This window comes from Frieseomelitta varia, unplaced genomic scaffold (assembly GCF_011392965.1).
Source record: "Frieseomelitta varia isolate USP_RPSP 00005682 unplaced genomic scaffold, Fvar_1.2 scaffold_716, whole genome shotgun sequence".
NCBI lineage: Eukaryota > Metazoa > Arthropoda > Insecta > Hymenoptera > Apidae > Frieseomelitta > Frieseomelitta varia.
Window position 1 is genome coordinate 15,272 of NW_025110497.1, and position 23,773 is coordinate 39,044.

The 23,773-nt window shown below is 34.5% G+C and overlaps 1 protein-coding gene across 5 annotated transcripts in view; it reads right to left on the reverse strand.

The window, feature by feature from the left end:
* Positions 1 to 1,515: 1,515 nt before the first annotated feature.
* The window catches only part of LOC122535432 (nucleolysin TIAR), a 103,168-nt gene continuing 80,910 nt past the window's right edge, over positions 1,516 to 23,773 (reverse strand). The window contains exons 6-10 of one of the 5 annotated variants that reach the window (XR_006308168.1): positions 16,333 to 16,462; positions 13,355 to 13,596; positions 6,520 to 6,700; positions 4,509 to 4,617; positions 4,178 to 4,429 (exon numbers count right to left, since the gene is read on the reverse strand). Coding sequence is in view for 4 of the 5 variants with exons in the window: in XM_043666964.1 (XP_043522899.1) it covers positions 4,570 to 4,617; positions 6,520 to 6,700; positions 13,355 to 13,596; positions 16,333 to 16,462 (601 nt within the window). In the remaining variant the exon portion in view is untranslated. Of the gene's footprint in view, positions 1,890 to 2,717; positions 3,399 to 4,177; positions 4,430 to 4,449; positions 4,618 to 6,519; positions 6,701 to 13,354; positions 13,597 to 16,332; positions 16,463 to 23,773 lie in introns of those variants that run through there. The other 4 variants (XM_043666965.1, XM_043666966.1, XM_043666967.1 and 1 more) reach the window with 4 other exon arrangements.

Below are 23,773 nucleotides of genomic sequence, written 5' to 3' on the forward strand. Positions count from 1 at the left end.
ATACGGCTGATCTTTTTATAAAAATATCCAACTGTCTAAGTGCCGCGTCAAAAAGGATCAAGTTCGAGCAATAAAAACGGCTCTTCGACTGTTTCTCTGCGAAGACTTCGCGCGTGATTTGTCTTTTTGGCCTCGAGTCTGATAATAAATATAATAACCGAAGGTAAGAAGTCCTCGCAGTGTGGCGGAGAAATGGATTAAGACACGTGGATCTTTCTGTTCCGTGGTTCACGATAGTCGAGCGGGTTGTACGTCTTCTTCCCCTTCTTTTATTTTATTTTATTTTATTTTATTTTTTTTTATCAAACGGTGTCTCAGGAACGCGGAATCGTTGGATCTCCGTAGGTCCGCCCTGCCGCCGAATTTCGAATCGTCCCTCGAGTAACCTTTTTATTATAACATACCTACCTAACTAGCTAATTGTTGAATTTCGTTTATAATAACCATCCTTCTTCTTTTTCTTCCTTCCTTCCTTCTTTTTTTCTTTCTCTCTTTCTCCTTTTTTTTTTTTTTTTTTTTTTTTTTTTTTTTTTTTTTTTTTTTTTTTTTTTTTTTTTTTTTTTTTTTGTTTATCGATTTCTCTTTTTATACTTATCATTTTTATACACCACGCGATTACTTACAATAGCCGGTCGCTGGTTCGCCGCGCCGAGTAACGCGCGTTTACAGTTTCACATTCGTCTTACACAGTTTCTCATCGACTTATTAATTTTCACTGTTAAGCCCAAACTACAAAAATAATGAATCCGGGTTACGGGTCGATAACTGGCGGCGTCCTGTCTTTCGCTTTTCTCTTTCTCTCTCTCTCTCTCATTCTCTTTTTCTCATTCTCTTTTTCTCATTCTCTCTCGTTCACTCTCTCACTCTCTGAAGATAAAGGAGTTTAGCGCCGATTAAATGGCGGAAAGTGCAAATCACGAGGTTGTTCAACGTGCGTCAACTCGTTCGTCTCTTCTGTAATCAGTCCTTTGTGGACGATGCAGCACACAAAATATTGGCTGTTTACGCTACAAACTGTCTTTGATGATCACATGGTGGTCCGCGTATCCCGGAATTCGTGTTTCATTACTGAAGCTTTTGACACTACCGTGACGGCAACGCTATCTATTAATTCAAGCCGAGAGAGACACTACATTACCCTACAGACTGGACGAGAGGATACCTCCGATTTAGTTGACGGTGCATGACCAGTTTAGTTTTCTTTCTCCCGTAAACATTGCCGGTTAATATACTGGACGTGAAAATTTCTCGGGGAACCTGTGAGGTCATTATATATTCTTTTTCTCTTTTTTTTTTCGTCGTCTTCTTCTCAATATATTTTTTTTGTCTTTTTTCTTTATTTTTCTCTCATTTCTCTTTCTCGTTCGCTTTTAAGAAACGCTCCTTATATATATATACAATATATAATATATATTATAATATATATTATATCATATATTATATATATACATAATATAGGTAAGAATTCATCCCCCGGTTCTTTTTTTTTTTTCTTTTTTCGTATTTTTCTTTTTCTCTTTCCACCGTTCTCTTTCGCCGTCATCACTTTCTGCTCTGTTCACTAAAGCGATCGTTAACTATTTACGTGTTCGGCAATTTCTGCCCTCTGCTTTATGCTTTCATCAAGCCGGAGGCGGCATGATCTTTGTTGCTTTTGCTGTCGCGGTGGCGTCGATGGTGACGGAAATTTTGTTGTTGTTGTTGTTGTTGTTGTTGGTTGTTGTTGTTGTGGTAGTGGTGATAATGGTGGTGGTGATGGTGGTGGTGGTGGTAACTGTTGTTGCTGTAGAAGTTGTTCCTGTTGGTGGGGTGTACTTGCTTACCATCACACTAGAAGGCTAGGCGTCAGCCAGTCCTCATCCGCTAGCTGGACCGCAACCAAGAACACACTTTACCATTTGAACACACAAACGCTGGTTAAGTCTTGGTCCGAATTTCAAGAAAATAATAGAAATATTCTCGACAACGTTCCCTCTTTCACTCTGCGTTTTCACGTGACTCGCTGTCTCTCGCGGGGCCAGCTCTACCGCGCGACACGTGCATTTGCACGGAGGCGATGAAATTCGTAGTGTAAAACCCGTGTTTCTTAATCCGCGAGGATCGCGAAGTCCTCATGTGCGCAAGTGAGCGACTTGTTGTTAAAGAAAGCAGGCTTGGATACATTTGATTTGGAATGGAACGAAAATGAACGATAGCCCGAAGTAATGAATCGAGTAATGTTTCGAGTGACATCTAGCGTTCAGCTGAATAGAATAATATATTATTCAATTTTATATATATTACAGATAATATATTATTCGAAAGCAGTTCGTGACGATCAAAAGGTTAAGAAACACTGGTTCAAACTGTAATGAATCGTAAAGAATTATTTTTATAATACAATATCATAAACTTGAGTACATTCTCTTTAAATATCTAGGGGATTGGAACTATGTTACAATAACTTTCCTTCTTTCTGCAAAATATACGTATGGACAATTTTCATTAACCAACGCTACTGTTTGAAATTTATAATCATACGCATCGAAGTATAATCGTTTAACATCATCGCGAGAGTTTCTTTTTTTTGGTGGGGGGAGGGGGGGGAGTGGAAAAAATGGCAAAATTCCTAGAGCCGGCCCTCATCTTTCACACGCGTTTCATTCGCGCATTCTACACTTTCTCTCCTTCTCCTCGTATTTTCTCTCTCTCTCTCTCTCTCTCTCTCTCTCTCTCTCTCTCTCTCTGTCACCATTTCACTCTTTCTTTCTTTTTTTTTTTTTTAATTGTAAAAGAATCATTTTACTCTCGTCTCTCTCTGTATCTCTCACATTCTATATCCTTCACATATTCCAACACACGAAGACTGGTCGATCTGAATCTACCTTTAACCGTGACTCAACCTCAATTTGCTTTCAATTGTTGTTCAAAAGTGTGAGCAATTTGATTGATTATATTGCCCTGAATACGAACGGTGTTGCTCGGCTTTTCATTGACAACGAACGCTCAGAGGAATGTATCAGTGTTGTGTGAACGTTTTCAGATTACTTGAGACTGTTGGTGTTCGATCGACAAATGTTTCATTCTCTCATGGACTGATTACGGATTTGCTATTTGCGAAACTGATTTCAGAAGGATAATTCCAATGGAAATATTAGCGACACTTGGATAGTTTACTATTGGCACAACGAAACGTACTTTCGTTCGCTGTTTCGCCTTTGTCTCTTGCGCCTCTTCCATTCAGTTGCAATTTCATACGCAACGATGATACCCATTTTATAGATACGTTCTCCAGCGACACTTTTCTGGTTGAATACGAGGTTGAGCCAGGTCGTAGATGCAGTTTCCTTGATGCAAAGTGATATTTGAAAGTAAGGATAAGCCAGGCCGTGCGATGATAGTGGTAGCGATCACTGTGCCTGCGAATCGAAATATGTAAATAAAAATAATCCTTCGAATGGTTTCGAGTATCTCTTCCTCTTTAACAACGAACAATTCCGACAACAATTTCGCGATAATTTGAAAAATTATTTTCAATTATTTTCTTCTTTTTTAATAATCCTCGCATTTATGAATTTTCTTTTGCAATCAGAATAGAAATATAAAATTTTCTAACGACGTATGAATGCCTCTTGAACAATTTGCAGGCAGCAATTTGCTCCGCGAATTGTTCGTTATTAGATAACGTGTCGTATTTTAAGTATTTCACTGTGTCGCATCGTCGTTTTGCGTCTTTCACGCCTCGTTAAAAAAAAATTGAGATATAATACATACATGTCGTTCCACTTGTTTTCACATGACAATTTGAAAGGGGATTCAACGAGATACTCGATTTTAGGTAAACAAAGCCGAACAAGCGTGTATATGCTTCAGCCCTTCATACACCAACAAATATATTCGTGCACATTAAGCATCATGCAAAAAAGGTATGGTAGTGAACGTGGTACGATACTTGGGCACATTTTATAGGTATATACTGTAATATACAGAATTTGCATTAAGCATGATCATTTTATTCTTTATTAGTAGAATTTACTGTCGAGTTATTGAAAATAACTCATACGAATTTTGAGTTTAAAATTTGGTGAAAATTTGTTAAGCATTTAAGTGATAATTCATTAACAGGAAACGCAATAAATCAATTAAAAATAATCATTCGACATTGTTTTAACTTAAAATTACGTAATTAAACTTAATTAAACTAAATGAATAACTGAGAAGTGCTATTCTTCGTGTGTCACTTCATTTACATTATCATAAAGTATACATAACATTTCTTAAAGTAAACAACATTTTTTAATTAATAAATTTAAAAAAGAACATATGCGTTTGCATACTAGTTATACGAAGATACTTGAAACATTCGATTTCATCAAAATTTACATTCAATGTAGCAAGGAGGAATTTTCGAGCGATAAAATGATAAAATTTCATACTGCATGTTGTAAAACTGAAATAAGAAGAAAAAAAAAAATTTCTTGCGATGAAAGATTTCATAAACTTCATAACAAGAATACAAAAATATTTACTTAAAGATTCTTATGCAGGATCTTGATAGGTTTTATAAGTTTCTTTTTCTTTAGTATTGCCTCATCTCGAATATGTATTGCTAGGCCCCCTTACATCTTCAAATACATACTGAAATTAAAGAAAATACCAATATAAATTTCTTATATCACTAAATAGTGTTTAAAATAGAACAGTTCCATTATACGATTTCTTAATTTAAACATCTCAGAAAGCTCATACGCAGCCTCTCAAAATTTACAAATTTTTATCGGAGAAACGATAAAACTACTCTCAACTTGCATTCTTTTCAGTGATGCTTTTAACTCAATCTAAATGACATCTTTATTTGAATTTAAATTGACAAAAATCACGTTACGGATCATTTTGTACGTATACTGTATATGTGACGTTATGTTTAGAAATATATCTTTAAAAAATAACAAATTTAAATTAAATTAGAAAATTAAACACGTTCGGAGTAAGAAAAATCTTCATTCTTACAAAAATATAATTAATAGTACTAATAATTCTAAACGAGTAAATAATGGTAATCGAAAACATAACGTGAAATATCAACGTTTGTATTTAAAAAAAAAATTTCGTTTAATAAAAAATTTCTTCGTTAAATTTTTAAAAGAAGATAGAAGATACTATCGGTAAATCACAGACAAATTATAATATACTTACTAAAATGCTTAACAACTGTAATTGCAATAGAAACTTTTCTTTTTAATATTTTGAAATGACTAACCTAACTGTAATAGCAAATACGAACGAGTAACGATGATTGTACATGTTAATGCAGTTGAAACAATTATAAATTAAATTACTAATCTAATAATCAACATTCCACGAAGCATAATTATAACAACAAGATATTCGAGCAAATGATCTTGAGAACTATGTAAATGGTTAATTACTTAGGAGGTTGTAATTAGGCGTGATGATGAAGCAGCATATATGTACAATAAGATAAGAAAAATGAAGTGAAATTTGTTCATGTAGCAGGAAGGTGTGGCGTTCATCACATAATACATGAAATATTGGAATTTCAAAAAGACAGGATAAAAAAAAAAAAGAAAAATAGAAAAAAGGAAAAACACAACAAGATTTCATCAGTCACATTCATCGAGATAATGGAGTCAACAATCCTATTGAAAAGCCACTCATAACACAAATTTTCGCAGTCAACATCGTTCAATCATCTCAATAAATTATTTTAATATTACTATACAGAAGCCAAGACTAGATTTCGTAAAATTGTCATTATAATTTGATCCATTCGTTTGGAGTAACATCGATTCAATTGAAGGAATCGTTCACGAACAAATTTCTTCTCGTTTAATAATCTAATGTCATTACTACTATTTCAGCTTGCGGTAATTTATTTAAATTGACATTAATTTCTTTTTCAAATCATTCGCAATCTTTATCGATTAAAGAGACAGAAAATCTAAATGTAATCATCTCCACTAATTTGCCAATACAAACATACAAGCAGTATTCTCGGCTATTTCCACTTAAATGGCTTTTACAAATAATCGAATCTGAACAACTTAATAATAAATAATTCTTTAAACAATAATTTTTTCAATTTCTTTCCTAAGTAAATTATTAATGTGTCGATGATACATGTCGATATAACAATACAGTCTCGTCGATCGACGAGGTTTCCCTGAATGAATGGATCAAAAATGACGATACTTGATGCAAGAACACACACGCACGCACACGCACGCACACTCACGCACACGTATATATATATATACATACATACATATATATATATATATATATATATATATATATATATATATATATATATATATATATAAAAAAATATANTATATATATATATATATATATATATATATATATATATATATATATATATATATATATATATATATATATATATATATGTAAAGCAAGATACCAGTACACAGGTACAGATTCGAATAAAGGATACACAAGATGTAACACAACGAATGCACGCGGATAGGAAAAAAGACAGAGAAAAGTAATGGTTACCTGGAACTGTTGCATCGGGTAGGCCATCATTTGTGCCGGGGGTGGTGGTGGTGGGGGTGCGGCTTGCACCCCTGGGGGTGCCGTGACCGTCGTGGCATGGTGCGGCGGTAACTGTGGTCCCCCAGGTAATCCCTGGCCCCAACCTGCCGCCGTGCCAGCAGCGTGGACACCCATTCCCATTCTGTATTTACACAAGTTTATACATGTAATTTTCGTGGCAAATAAACAACTCCGCTCGAAAGGTTGTAAATTCGGCGCGAGTTTTGCAATTCGGACCGTGCAACAACGCGCGATAATAAATTACGCTGGATTTCTGATAATTAAACCGTGAACTTTTACATATTTATAGGAGGTAGGGGAATTTAACGGTGTAAAAAAAAAAAAAAATGCACGTAGCATTAAATATTTAATAGATAACACGGAGCTTTGTTTTAATTTAATTTCTTTAGTAAATTGCCGCAAGCGATCATTCGAGGAAGCTAATATTGCTGTAACATTGTATCCTAGTATCGGGGTATTTATTTAGGTGATGGGAAAGAATTGTGTATAGATAAATGGTGATCACATTTTACTTTTATAACATGATAAAGTTTAAGTTTTAAAAGATTATCAGGTAAATGAAACATTGACTTTGGAATTCCTCAATAAAATTTAAAATATTAAACTATCTAGCCTCTAAGATAAAAAATTAGGTAAGCAAGTTTCTTCTAAAAACTATCATTTTTCGAATGTTTAACAAATTGGAATGAAAATTAATAGACATTTGAAATTCATTCTTCGAGTTACTTGTAACTTTCATTAATCTACACGTTCTACTAATATTTAATATATTCAATCTAGTCTAGACTGAAATATCCGATTAGTACATAAGCAACATAAATACGGTGACGTTTGAGTTATTAATTAACACAATTATTCGATGAAAATCTAGCCTTGCCTGCAAAAATTATTTCAAATTGTTTCGTTGAGTAATCGTACGTTTTAAATTAAATCATTGTTGTAAAACGAAAGAAGGAATGAAAAGATAAAAATCTCACTCACTATAATTTTCTAAATGAAGTTGTAGCACGATACAACGTACTTATTTATCAGTAGTATTTATAAACGTGTGTTTCTGCATTAGTTAATAACAATAATTTATATAGTCCGAGAAACGAAGGTAGATCCGATAGATAGACTATTATGTATATTTATTATTGGCAGTTTATCATGCAAAATTATTGTTACATAACGTTTAGTATCAAAGTGACAGTTTTATATTGTTCTACATCTACGTGCCTATCTTATGACACGAGATCTTTCATGGTTATGAGTTATGCAACGTCCACGCCTACTCTCTGATATTTTTAACATAATTTATACGCTATACACGAACACGACGAGCATCGTAGAGATAAATTTATCGAACGAATTAAATATACGCGATATTTTTAAACAACTGAAACGGATGACTGTTACTTTCAAGTGTATTAAAGAGTTTGCTTGATCATTTGCTTGATCTTGTGGATATTTCGAAGGGAAGTGGGGTAAACAGTTCATAGATTCCGATTTTAAATCATTCATTTCATTCGAAAAACAGAAAAATGCCATAAATATCAAGTAAATTCTGAGTTTTTAAAGTTTTGAACTAACGTTTAGATCTTATTTAGAAATTATTAGTAATTTTATCGCGAATTATACGAATTTCCAATTATCTTATAATTATCGAGACTTCTCCCACAATTTTTGAAATAAAGATATCAATTACCGTACAGTCACGAAAGTATTCGAACACCCATAGGAATTTTTCTTTTCTTTTTCTTTTTTAGGAGTTGTAACTCTTTTTACGGCAACACTTAGCGATGCCGTAACGAGGCCGTTTTATTGTATTTTCTGTGCTGATCGGTTTTAAACATAAAATGGCACGTTCCAGATTCACGAATGTATCTTTATCGTTGTACGTGTAAAGATCTCAAACCCTTTCGACCCGCACGATGCATGCAACTGAAAACTTTAGGTTATCTGAGGATATGTTACATTACCGGTTTACAATCGTGGTAATACTTGAAAAGCATTGGCGCACGGTCTTTAAAGGCGCCGTTTCACGGGTCGTGAGAACGCTGAAAGATATTCTCTGCTTGCCGGAAAGCGCCCCCGTTCGTTTCTGCCGCGTAATCTCTAAAAATTGCGCGATCGGCAAATGCACAAATTCGATTTGATGCCTTGTGTTAAGAGCGCGATCGTGTACCGTACGCTATTCCGTTTAACAATCCAATCGTGTTGAGCATTTTGTGGCGACAGAATTGCTACATTTTGCGTCTCTTTAAACGAATTAATATTCTAGCTTTTGATAATAGCAATTGAATGTAAATGCTTTTTCAAAATATGCGTTTAATAAATGTACATTTAATTTGTGTTTATAGTTGCTCACGAAAGTGTTTGAACATCTCTAGGAAGTTCTTATGAATATTGTGTGTTCTTAGTAATAATTTTCTAATTTCATTAACACTGTAATGAGACACGACTGTCGTGATTATATTAATCAGGTTTGAAATATATAGAAATTATCAAATGTTTCGTAATTAAATATCTTGTAATTAATATATACATTTTCAAATTGGTATATATATATACATATACATTCCAAATTTCATTAATAAAATCGTAATACAATATTTTTTAAATGTATCGTACGAATTCTATGATATATTGTTCGAATATTTTCGTCAGTTACCCTATAGGAACACAGTAATATTTGCAGATCTTCAATAACGTCAAGAATAAAAAATTCACGACGATTTAGATAGTTCTAGTATAATTTTAAGTGAAATATATATCATGCACTGCACGCGCCCCTACATGCAGATTACGTCACGTATGATACATAATTATTTCGTGAAATGCAAATGACTTCATTTATGGTGCAACTAAATAAATTTGCCTGCTATAGCAAATGTGACGCAAGTTAGACATAAATGGAAATTTGAATGCGGTTAAATTCGGTAAGGGATATGTAAATTTGAGTGAATTGATTTGATGTGGTGTGATCTAAAATTTGATTGGTGCCATTAATTAAATCATACGAAGTTAGACAACATATTCAATGCGTCAGTAAATATTTTCAAACACGGGACGAAGTCCTAGATCATTTGTGGCAGTGTGAGTTTCTCGACGGGAGTTAATTATAATTTCAGGAAATATTTCTTTTGAATTTTCTTGGCTTCACGGCGCTACTTGTTTGTAACTTTGTCTGATTCATAGTTTCTTTTAGAAATTCCTTAATGAATTAAATAGTATAAAATACATATACATACAAGAGAAGAAAGTTTGAAATAACCAAGAATAGCGAATAATATAAAAGAAATTTGCTGGAAGATTATTTGATAGAATTTTTAAAGGAATTTTTAATATTCAGAGAATAAAAAAGGATTACAGGATATATTAATTATATATGATATTTCAAATCAGTCAATGTTATTCGACAAAATTATCAGTAATTCTTAAATTTAACGTTTCTCCAAAGATTAATTATTCAGAGAATGTAGGAGTAGAAGATAGAACAGAATATTTTAGGAATAATTTAAAAAATGTCGTTTCCTACGTAACATTTAAATATTCTTCGTATTAACAGCCTTTAGTTTTCATAAAGCTTTTACAGCTATAATATTTTTAAAATTGACAGATATTTTCCATAGCTATTATGCTTTATGTTAAAATATTTCCATTTAATCAGTATGTCATTAGAATTAAAATCAACGAAAATCCATTTATCTTACTTTCTTCCCACGATCTTCGTTGAAAATAACGTCGAATATCTATTCTTGTTATTCATAAAAGCAAAATATTTTTGTTTCATAGAAATAGAAGTGTAGACTTTCGCACAATGTATAAAATATAAAATATAAAATTTCTCTCTCTTCGTGTTTCGCGATTCATTTGAAATTCATCCCATGCATTTTATCCAAACTTGTGACATTAAAATAAAAAATTATTAAAAATCTACTTGTCGTGCTTTTTTCTGCGATCTTCGTTTGAAACGACATCGAACATGTCACTCTACATCAAGCAAAAAATATTTCCTCAATAACTGAGCTTGTGATTTTTTCGTAACACTGCGTAGCTCCAAGTAAAACAAAATAAATTTCTACCTACGCGGTCCACTTTAAGCTCGTTCAAACTAGCAACTTGCCAAGGATAAATTCAACGTCAGGCGATACTTAAAAATAATGCATGCCTGGCGTTTCCGTGGCTTGCCGGTGTGTCGTTCGACCCTTCAGCGTACGATGCGTACAATCGAGGGCTTTAGTTTATTTCGAACGTGTACCACTTCTACTTTACAGTCGTGAGAATACTCCAGAAGCATTCGGATACCCACTTTAAGGGCGTCATTTCATAGATCGTAAAAGCTAGTCGAAAGATATTCTATTCTCAGAAATTACCCTGGCCTTTATACTACGTGATCCTGAAAAGTCGCGCTCTTTTGTCCTGTACATATTCTCAGGTGAACAGTTTAAAGGCTGGCGATATTTACTGCTTTACGACATCGTCAAATTTTCAATTAAATTTATTCACCGGTTTTATTGCGCCGGCATTGCCGGAAGTCTTCGCCTGATATAATCGTTTGTGCCAGCAGAATGTGATACACAATATTACATTGGATAAAGCAATTTGTTGTATGAGATGCTACGTCGAAATCGTTGGAAATCGTTTGTGCTATTACTTTCTAATAAATATAACATGTAAATGATATAATTTACATCTCCTTGCTCTTTCTCAAGTATTTAAAATTCTGAACGACTGTTTTTAGAAACTTACGTGAACATTCTAAATATCGAGATTGATGAAAATGAACGAACGAAACGGTGGGGGGGGGGGGCGAGAGAAATTACAATAGAATGACGTTAAGTTTGTCAAAGAACGAATGAAAAGAGTTGCGCGTGTACGTGTAAGGTTGCTAGTTTGGGAAAATTAAAACAGAAAATCGAATGGCGCATTGTTACAGTTTGTCTACTCTTCTTTTGTGGAATCAAAAGAATTGCTGTCATTTAAGTCGTGTCAACAAAGGTGCACAGTTTCGTTTCAAGTAACTGACGGTGTAGTAACCGGCTAGTTTCGAGTAACTATCTAGCTGCAATTGATCCTGGTTCTTTTGTACAGAAACGCGTATACGTGCACGAAAAGGAAGACAATAAATACCTGTAACAATCCTGTACCAAATCGATGAGAACAGCATTTGTTTCTTTTCTTTTTCACGCGTATATATAGCATACGAAAGCTAATTTCTACCGAATGGTAAATTATTTGGAAATTTTATAAATTAATTATCGGTCGTGTTAATGTATTTATCTAACGACGCGTGTAAGAAAATCAAAATTTGCAAGGGTGGAAGAAAGTGGAAGAAAGTATTGGTTTTCGGTTTTCCACACGTGAAAAATACAGCTCTTTAATCTTCTCGATGTAAAAAGATAGCTTTTTAAGTTTCTATACAAATTTCCCGTTTTTCGAATACGAAAAGTACAGCCTTTTAGTTCTCTGAACGCGAAAAGTATAGCTTCCTGGTTTTCTGAATGTGAGAAATATATACTTTTTAATTGACCGGATGTGGAAAATACGGCCATTCAATTTTCTGGAGATGCATAGTGTAGGTTTCCAACTTTTCGGATATGAAAAGCATAGTTTTTTCTTTCTCAACGTGAAGAGCATAGTAACATTTTGGAGTAAAATCAAATTTTTTTGCAGGCAATTTAATTCATCGTTTTTCATCAAACAATCTCTCCTATAAAATTTATACTTATCTAATTTATACTCATTATTAATTATCATTTAACGGATAAATCATATGAAAATATCTTAAATTTTGTCACCTTATTAATGTTCGAATGTCGTATATAAATATTATTTGAATTTTATTCTTTATCATAACAGAAAGAAATTACTTGATAATCTTTGCTATTACAAATCGAAATTAATGATTTTTAAAGGAGTCTGTTTTAAAACTGCATTTCTGCAATTTCTGCAGAATATTTTATCGTATTTTTGTTCGGGACGAATTCAACGATGTATACTAATGTGCAATTTTCATCGGTCATTTACAGACTATTGTGTCGTGAACATTAGCGACGTGCATTAAGTTCAGCCAACGTTTTAACGTAGTATGTTACAAGAATCGACTTGACCTACTGAGCTTTGTTTATGTTTACCGGTATTAGCTACTCCGCTTAATTGATTAAGATCAATGGCGAACCGGGAAAGGATAAACGAATTATATTATACTCAATATATGGTGGTATAGGTTTTACGAAGAATGAGTACATTTTAAAAGCTTTTTGTCATACAAGATATCCGAGATGCTGACAATATAAATTTTTATCCAATTATGTTTACAAAAATATGATTTCCATTTCACAAAAGGAAATCTTGTCAATGCTACTATGGGTTCACATTTCTTAATTTTGAACTTTTCAATTTCATTTCACATTGTCACCAGACTTTTAGGATTTTTATAAAAATTCACATTTTTAAGAACGTGATAAAAGAAAAAAGAAAAATTGTTTCACGTGCCAAATATTATAAAGTATTTTATACTTTATATATTTTTTCATGTTGTATAATACACAAAAATCTGCAGTCCAGTTATTACTAATCTCAATCAAATACAAAAAAAAAAAAAAAATAAAATAAAAAAAAATTGAATGTCACAAGTGTAATATAATAAAATAACATAATGTAATAGAATTATCTGTGGCCCCACGATACACCACTTTAGTAAGAACGAAAAAAAAAAAAAAAAAAAAAGAACCAAAAAACCCCGTAGCAGGGTAAAGCAGTTAGATGCTAAGAATGTAAAGGAACTTACCCCATGTATTGCGCCTGTTGATACCCGGCGAACTGTCCATAAGTGTATCCTTGCATGCCTTGGAGGAAACCACCGGCTTGCATCTGCGTCGCTGTCGTGGGATAAGATTGGGGCGGATACCAATATCCTAGCTGGCCAGCACCGCCGACGCCACCGACTCCTCCGACACCCGCGACGCCTGCCGCCGCCGCGGCGGCAGCTGCCGCCGCCGCGTAGTATGGGTACGTCGCCGACGATAACGCCTGGAAGAGCACACGATGATCAATGAAATAAAAAGGAGTAGGGAGGGCATCGTCTTGATTTTATGCATAACGATCTCGATGCCGTTAAAAATGCTAATACACGCTCGTGTAAAAATTCTCCTGGCATCAAAATGCTTTAACACGTCGTTCTTTAAACCGCAGGAATTTAACTGATAACAAATTTGGTAAGAAATGAATTTTGAATTCTGACGAGGTTCAAAATTAATCTGGCGTCTGTGGATAGTAAATTATTAGAAAAGAGATATATAGAAGGAGGGGTGAGGGGGAGGAAGGAAGAGTATAAATTATTAATTTAGTATGACTGTAACGCCTGAGAAAGAACTGACTAATGAAATAAAACGAAGTAGGGTCATCTTCTTCATTTTATGCATAACGATCTTTGAAAATCCTTCTGGCAGTAGAAAATCCTTCTCACATGTGCTGTTAACTTTAACACTTTAACGTCGTTCTTTAGCTCGTAGATTTAACTGATGATAAATTTGGTGAAAATATCAATCTGTGGATTCTGTGGATTATAGATTGTTATTAAAACAAGAGAGAGATACAGAAGGGAGAGGAAATTTCTCGAAATCGTCAAGCGTCTCGTTCGTTTGTCAAAAACCGCGTGAAAATGTAGAGAAACAGGGACTTCAGCTTGGCCCTTAATCGAAGAATCTCCGTAGACGCTGAGACGCCCGAATAGAAAGTTCGGTTTTCACGAGAGGTGAAGAAGGAGATGGAACGTGAAAAGGACGCTCCAGCTGCGTCGGGTATGAGACACCGCGATGTCACGACGAGGTACTACGTAGTAATGCGATATCCCGGTACTCGTGGGAGAAGCGCGTTATGGGAATAGGGATCAATTAGACCGATGTCACGGGCCGAGTAACAGTGGATGGATGGACGGAAGTACTGTGACGTAGAGAGAACAAGGGGAGAAGAGGGCGGTACTTGGGCTACCATTCCCAGATCGGACGTACTTACTCGTCCTACCGGCGCTAATTGCTAAGAGACCCGACAGACACACTTTAGAGCAAGACCCGTGAATAGACCGGAATCTTGCCCGATTCCCTGTCCCCCGTCCCTACTTCCGTTTTCACTCTTTCATTGGTCTCGTGCCGGGTCGGTCGGTCATGCACTGAACGCAAAGCCTCCCCCTCGAACCGGATGGAACTGGCAATCGAATACTGTAACTATTTCCTTTTTCCGATATCTCCTGGAACTTCCCATTTTTTCGCGATTTATTCTCGGTAATGAGGCGCCATGTACGTTCGCGTCGATACGATGAATGTTGGGGGGGGAATTGGATATTTTGATTTTCGTTGTCGACACGTTCGTCGGGCTGCATCCATGGTTTTTAGTTCAATTATTTTCAAGCTGCTTGCGGCATTGTTGTATTGTTTCTCGTGAAGTATTGACGCGTTTAATTACTTTAAAGGAGATATCTTAATTATTATTAAATTAGTTTGAAGTTTTTAAGCGTCTTTGGATAATTATTATTAATTAGATGAACTATTTATAGATTTGTAATAATATATAAAATATAATATAACGTAATATATGTAAGTAATATAATAATACATTAAATAACATTGTATGTATATTATATATATTATTATATTGTATAATAATAAAATGCAATATAATTATTACATCGTAAGTATAAAGTCGTTCATTTATTTTTGAAAAATTGAACAGCTATAATTGTCGTCGGGAATATACTTACTTTTGCTTTTATGTAATTTAGGATAACGAAGATAGAAATCACACGATAATTTACAAAAGTTTCTGCATTAAACTCAGGCCCTCTACTTATTTGGTTTCAATTACACAAAATGCTTACCAAAGGCACATATACGATTGAACAGACGCATATGATAATGCATTTGCCAAGATATCTCCATTCCTAATTCAAACTGAACTCAGTTCTCGTTCAAAGTGGACTCAGTATTAATTGCTAGAATCTTTGGCACGAACATCGAAATTAAAATATAGTCGGAGCATGAACTTTCCCAAAGATATTCTTCCAAAATTCACATCGATATTTCACAATCTCTTTACGTTACTCTTTACGTTACTCTGAATATCAGTTATATCATAATATCAAATATCATTTTCGTAGTTGCTTAATTTCTCTTTTTTATTTACTTGGATTGTCAGCGATAACAATATCAATGATGATGACACAAGATCGCACCAAAAATGTTAACACGTTTAATCGAGGTTGAAATAAAAATTCTAACATTCTCCAAATTTTTGCGTACATAATAATTTAAGACTTCTATTTTCATAATTACTATGAAAGTAATTAATGAAAGTCAAAACATCTCGAGTCAAGTTACACTTTGCTATCTGTGCGAATTTTTATAAAAGTTATTGTTTTCAATTTTAGCGAGACCAGTTCCAATAACATTAATTCGACAACAAAAGATAATCAACAATTTAGAAACAAAAAATGCCCAGTTGTGATTCCTGTTTCACTAGTATAGTCTGTCCTTTCATTATTTTTTTTTTTTTATAGACGCTTGTAAAAGAGAACGTGTAAGATACTTTTATTTTTCATGTTTAGTTGCTCGCAATGCTGTTGCCGTATTCCGGTGATCGATGAAAGAAGTGATTCGAAACTCTGTTTAAAATTTGATCTTAAGCGCACGTTCCAAACTTTATCCAGAATTCTGTCGCGAATTTTATTGCTCCCTCTTTCCACGAGAGGTCGATAAAAGAGCGAACGTTTACCTGTCCAGTTTGTTGGGCATTGTTGGGATCTCCGCTTTCCTTGCCCCAGCTACATTTCACCGTTTGACCATTGATGTCGGTGTTGTGTACCGCCACAATAGCATGTGTCGCCGATTCTTTGGTAGAAAACCTGAAATACAACCAAACCGACGAATCTCAGATTAGCTCTCTGTATTTCGTTCGACTGCCTTTGCACTTGATGATTTTATGGTTCAGTGAATTTGAGAAACGTCAATTATTCCAGAACGTGTGCACGTCTCTTTTTATATTCAATCTGTTTGCAATGACAAACGAAAATGACCACTTCGAGGAAGAGACTAATTTCGTACGACAGATAGAACACGTGAGCATTCGTTTTCTGAATTTTGAATGATTTCGTCGTTTGAAAATAATTTATACACTGGCTTTTTCTGGCCTTTATATATTTCGTAATGTTCTTTCCTGTCGTTCTTATTCTTTTCTAACATTGATAAAAGTTCGTAGATACTCTCTCAGAAAATTTGTAACGTTACCTTTTATATGATGATAAATTTATGCACTTTTCGCGACACTCTTTCCTGTCACTTCTATTTTCGTTAATATTGAAATTGTCGTCCATTAGGATTCATTAGAATAGAGTAATGTTAGATAGTATTGGAATAGAATATTGGAATATTATTATTATTATTAGAACAGAATGATATTAAATGTTCTTCCTATCGTATATTGAGCACCATCACTTATTATAAAATAATCAAGTGTAATTATCATTCGTTGAACTTTCTATTGAAGTAGAATAATATTAGATAGCATTAGAATAAAATATTCAAGAACATTGGAATATTAGGATTGTTATCGGGATAGTGATTAGAGTGATTCTATCAAAGTAGATAAAATAGATTTTATTAGAATTAGAATGTAATCTACGATCAGATTAAAATTAAAACGATTTAATATTTAACGACTCCATATTATATTACAGTTCATTAAAATTATCAGAATGATTAAAATGATCAATTTATAATATCCTGCTATACATTAATAACATGTACCTAAAAGTACAAGCGGGTGCGAGGTAAATTTTCATGAAAAAAATAAGAATAAAATTTTTGTACGTATTATATAAACCAAAAGGCATATTAATCAATTCCATAAAATGAGAAGCATAGAAAAGTGATGATATTATAAACATTGTCTTTTAAATTTATCCTAAAATTTACCATTATGTACATCATTCTTTCACGATGAATGAATTTATGAAATCAAGTCATTTGCTTCCTGAAAATTGAATATTAATTCTGTATCTAAGTAGAGTGTATCAATTATATCTCAGCCTGTGCAATGAATTTCCAATTCCGATTTTTTCGAAAATTAAAACTCAGACGAAAAAGTTTTATTCCACATTTTCTTGTTGTTTTTTCACAAGGAATCACTTTATGCTTGCTTGTACAATTTATTCGGACTACAATTGGACTTTATACAGACTATAATTATGTATACAACGTCGGCCAATTTTTTACTGTATTTGTATTTCATACTTACTTCTATATTTTTTAACGTGTTAATTCCATATTATATTAATTAATTCTTTTTTTCTGGCCGTACTATATACCATATATTTACTCTAGGTGAGGAAATCAGTACTGACGTTAGAAATTTATATTGATATTATATTGATATCTACAGTTGTTTGTAAAGTATTTGAAAACTCATTGAAACTTCTTACGATTATTATTCTTCTTCTCATTATATTATACGTGTTATATAAAATATTTCGAAATTTCATTAGTAGATTGAAATTTCACGATTATGTTGATCGAGTTTTAAAAGTATATACTTCATAGAGATCACAAAATTATTCAAACAGTCACAATATTCCTCAATGTTTCTCAGTGTGACAATTTTTTAACATTTATTGCATGCTATTCGTGCGAAACATATGCATGTATATTTACAATAAATATCTTGTGGTTTCACGACAATCATGTCTCATTGTCAAATTACTTTATATAGCACATATAAAAGTTCCCGCATGCTAAATGTTCGAATATTTTCGTCAAGTCGCTGCACATATTTCTTCTACGCGGAACAAATTTAGCGTGACACTATTTCTTTTCTAAAGAAACGATTGAAAAAATAAGTGCCGAAGAATATGTATGTTTCGTATGCACACGTGTATCTGTCATCATCACGTGTCACGAGAATGCACAAAATTCAGAAAACAGCGAATCCGTCGGCACTTGCCTTTGCCTCCCCTGCCCGCCAGTTACACGGTGCCCCTTATTATCGTTGCTCTAACGAAAATGGTCGGCAACTAGCCGCCTCTCAGCGACTCTTGCAGTTTAATTTATGTGAGTTTACCGTGCGCACGAATAAGCACGATAATTGTGAATCCCGCCGAATCTAGATTATACCCGCGGATCTAGAGGTTCCGTGTTAAATCGTAGTTTCACGTGTACACGCGCGTACACACACACAAATATACGTATTCGCTCGCCGGTGCTACTTTGAATTTCATACAGTTTGGAGAGCGTTCAAAGTGTATCGAGCATGTGAACAAACACCCGTCCTGCCCACGGTGATATTATCATTTTGTCGATAACGACCGAGTTAACCGCGTGCGCGCTCCCCTATCGGCCGGCTTTATCTTGCTCTTTGTCGCCCGCGTTTATTTATTTATTACGCCACGTGAAAAATCAAAAGGCTGCTCTCGTGCTGCACTGCTGCCTTGTGGATAACAGGCGGATCGCATTACTGCGAAACGCAGACGTAGCCTTTATTTATCGAGTCCTTCAATTACGGGGCGAGGTTAAGGTTTGCCATTTGGCATTCACCCAAGATTCAAAGGGACGAGAGGATGGAGGGGGATGGAGGGTGGCACGTCCTCGTAAATGTCGTCTATGTAGCCGGGCTGCTGAAGAGGGGTTGGTTATGATGCAGCGTGGCCGGACATAAACACGTCGTTTTTAGGGGTATTGTAAAGATGATCCTGTGTCTTAGATGCTTGGTCTGCAGGATGCTCGGAGTACAGTTAACGAACAGGTTTTGCTTTCGATGCATTGTTCCATAGATGGTAAGTTTCAGTCGAGAAAAATTTAAAAATCCGAGTATTCCTCGCGTTTCCGTTCTTTCTTTTTCAGTCGAATACGTTAGCTGCAGAAATTATTTCTCTACGAATCTTTAAATTTTTCGAAGGACTTCGAAATCTGAATTTAAATGAAGACAAATGAATGATTTGTAACAATTCTTCGGGATACTTGTTATCATCATTGTGCATTGATGGTACTTGCGAGATTTGTTGCTGTACCTTTGTCTTTCTGTGTGTCTTCACACATGTGTGTCTTCGAATAATTTGCCATAAATATACTACCATGTTACTATTTAAGTCTTACAATTAGTAACGTGCTCTATAAATATTAGGGGTGTCTATAAGTAATGTCGTTTTTTTTTTCAAATTTGATAAACATTGCCATCTAGTGACAATAATTTAGCTTGTTATAACATCGTCTATATTCTATTTAAATATATTGCCATTTAGTGTGCTTATTATAGATTAAAACTGTATTAAGTCCTAAATAAAATTAAATTTTGTACAGTCTCGAGAAACGACATTACTCATGGGATACCCCTAATATTATACGAACCTCATTTTTATTAAGTATCTGTCGACTCTCACGACAATCATACGTATTTAAAGACACGATCATAATACGAAATATATTACATTTTTATTTAGCCACACTTGTGCCCTTTTACTACGTTCCCATTATTTCTATACTTGCCACTCATGTAACCCTAACGTGAAATATCCAAAGTAAGAACAAGAAAAAATATGTATTCATTGTATTTAAATTTTATCACACACATACACATACACGTGTAAATTTATAAAGGGAAGGGAGAAAGCACAATGGTCGATTGTGTTTCTCCGCGTTCGTTGTAAGCGTTTTGATTCAATGAGAAAAACTGTTCGTTATGGCGTTCGTTCGTTGCAGGATATCCCACTGTATATCACCTTATTATTTGTAATTTCATTCTGTATGGAATCTTTTGTGCATTATATGTTAGTATTCGTGTACGGTGGATGCTGTATCGTAGATCGTATTGAAAGATTTTAAATGGCATTCTTTGTGAGAATTGAGTGGTAACTCTGACTGAAAAATGATTTCTTTTATGGCAGTTATTTCTTTTTCTTCGTATACCTTTGAATTGTTCGATGAGTACAACGTTGCACAAAGAAATGGAAACTTTATTGTTTCTCGAGGAACGAGGCTGGGATTCAGGTTTGTAGGTATAAATTCTTGCAATGGACAATGCGTTTTGTGAAATATTCAATTACGCGTACGGATAAATTGATGATTTTCTTGTCCGGAGGAATTTGTCTCGTATTTATTCGATTCGAAAGCTTTGTCTGTGCAGGGCAAAATAATGTTTCATTGATAATTTTACTGACAATCGGAAGAAACGGACGGAGGTGAATCGCGTTGTTATAACTTTCAGTACCTATATGAGAACAATTTTAATTACGAATTTCATTGCGGTTAGTTGTTACAATTAGTTGTTTCGCAATTGAATTCAAATTGGAATAGGTAAAAAGCTACTGATAAACTCTATATCATATCGTGACGAATGAAAAATTTTATTAAAAAGGCAGGTTCGATTATTATAGAGAAGTGTTTTAATATCGTTAAATTATCGATCACAGACCAATATGAATGTGTATCTTCTCTAGATATGTGCATTTTCAATTGTTTTACGATTATAGCGTTAATGAAATTACAAAAAAATGCATTTATAAAACTCTCGTATGAGCAATGTTCAAATACTTTCACGAGTTTTATTTTAATTAACATTGTTATAGACGTATTTGTTATCCTGTCAGAATGACAATTATAATTGCGGCGTCCAAACAGCATTGTCCATAATCAATGCCATTCTCTCGTTCATAAAGTTCAATAAATATAAAAATTAAATTAATGAATTAATAAATATCAAGGCAGGAAACGCTGCAGACGAGGAGCAGGCTGACATTTAGAGACGAAAATTGAAAATACTCGTAGCACTTTCAATGCTCGTATCACATATCCAGTTATTTTAAAACGTATATATCAGCTATCGGGGCTGTCCATTCCAAGCACGTTCCCCAACAAAATTCGATCAATTTTCGTCGCTCGAGCGTCTCACGAGAGCTCGATCGTGGATTGACGAATACGACACCGGCTGCCAGCAAGGGCCGACGAAAAATCATCGAATTTATCGAGAGATTAGGTCACTTTTAACATCCTCGCCCGGGACTGCACAATAGGAACCCCGTCCAGAAGTTCATTCTCCGTCCACGTCTTTTCGAGTACGACGAAGGATGGTCATCGTCAGCAACCAACCCCTTTTCTGCCATCCCCTCGTTCTCACATGGAGTCGAAAGCCCGGCCGATAACCAGCAGTAGATAAGATTCTTTCTTTTCATCGAAAAGAAAGGACCTCTCTCTCTCTCTCTCTCTCTCTCTCTCTCTCTCTCTCTCTCTCTCTCTCTCTCTCTCTTTCTGTCTTTTTTTCTTCCTTCATTTTTCTCACTCTTTTCTCCCCCCCCCCCTATGTTTCTCTCTCTTTCTCTGTTTCTTTTTTTTCTCCCCTTTTCTTTCTTTCCTTTTCCTCTTTTCTCTCGTTTCTCTCTTTTCTCTCTCCCTCTTTCACGCTTCTTTACCATTCCCTGCCGCCGCCGTCTATACAGTCTATATCCAGGAGTAAGTTCATACGTCATCCGGAGATATTCGTTTCCGGGGTTTCTGACTATAGAAGAATGGAAGAAGGAAGAGCAATTAGACGGAAGATATCCAAACGTCGGACATTGTCCACGGGTGGCGGAACTGCAGAAGACACGCCGAGAGATACCACGGGTAACAGGGGGTTGCTACACACCGGCGCGACTACAAGAAAGAAGAATGATACTGAATAGTATAGAAACGTCGCTAGCTGGGTGAGAAACGTCGACCCAAGTCGAACCCGGAACAAGAGCACGGAGAAAGAGTCTTTCCTTTTCTTTCTCATCTTTTTATTCAGTAAACGTTGCTTGTTTTGAATCTGTCTTCTCAGACTGTTTCTAGTTCGTTTTATTCGAATTCATAGCTGAGAAGTCTCGTCGTATTTTAACCTGGTGATTTTTCTGTTTCTTTCTGTTTTTAATATTTCTGACTTCTTGTTTCTATGTTCTTTTTCTTCTTTAATGTTGCATTAGCGACGACGGTGCCATTAGATATGTGTGCAGTAGTTTATGTTTTTGAGATATTTTAATATTCTTTGTCTGTGATTTTGAGAAGTCAGGTTTATGTTTGCGTTGATTCTGTATTTCTGTCTGTGGTGTGGCATTCGTGCAGTATGTGGGTTATTGTTAGTGGATGGTTATTGCAATGAGTGCAGGTGGGTGGTGTTTTTTTAATTTTGTGTTCATGTGTCAGCTTAGGCGTGTGATAATTATTCCTTCTTTCCTATTGTTAAAGTTGTGGTGTTTGCTGGTGAAAGTCTTGAATTCTTTTGTGTAGTTGGATGCTTTCAGTTGTTTTCCATGTATTGTTCTATTCATTTTTTGCTACTTTTTTGCAATGGATTATTTGATCGTCGCAGGGGATTGGAAAGTTTCTATGTTCTATTGTCGTAGATATTTCATTAAAGTAAGGTGAATATTATTGAATATCGTTATTAAAAAAATGTTTCGAACGTAACATAAGGATCTATGTTTATCGTAAATATTTTGCAAAAATTAAATGTTTCGTTCTATAAATAAAATGTATATAGTTCATTTGATTGACGAGGAACGAGTCAAGTATTTTGCAGCGTGGGAGGGAATCCGGGGACAAATTTCGCTTGTACTTTAATATTCTCTTGACACCCACCGGTTTTGCTGTTTATTTATTGTGTTTATTACGAATTAAAAATTTTCCAGTGTAGGTGGGAATTCTAGACAAATCAGAGAAACTTTACACCTTAATGCCTCTCTGGACACCCACAATTATTATCGTTTATTTGTTGTTGCTATATTCTGCTAATTTGGTTTATTATTGAATAAATTGTTATAAATCATATGCTGCAAGAAGTACAGAACGTATGTGGCATCGAGACAAATTTTCGTTCGAAATTATCCGTTCGTTTGAGGAAATTGACTTTAAGAAGTATGCGAATGTACAGAATGTCGAGAGAATGACAAAATCACTATTTGTAGGGAGTTTGAACATTTACTGTTACGAAGTAATTGTTTATAGGAAACAGTATTTACATTTATGAGTTCTTAAAAATACGCAGTGACATACGAAAGCATTCGAACACTAACAGTAGACTAGATACTATGTTCATACTATGTCACATAAAACATTTTGAAAATTTTTTGACATTGTAGTAAGATATATCGGTCAGTATATAAAACGCATATAAGTAGAAACTACAAGATACTTAATTCAGGTATGTATTTCGC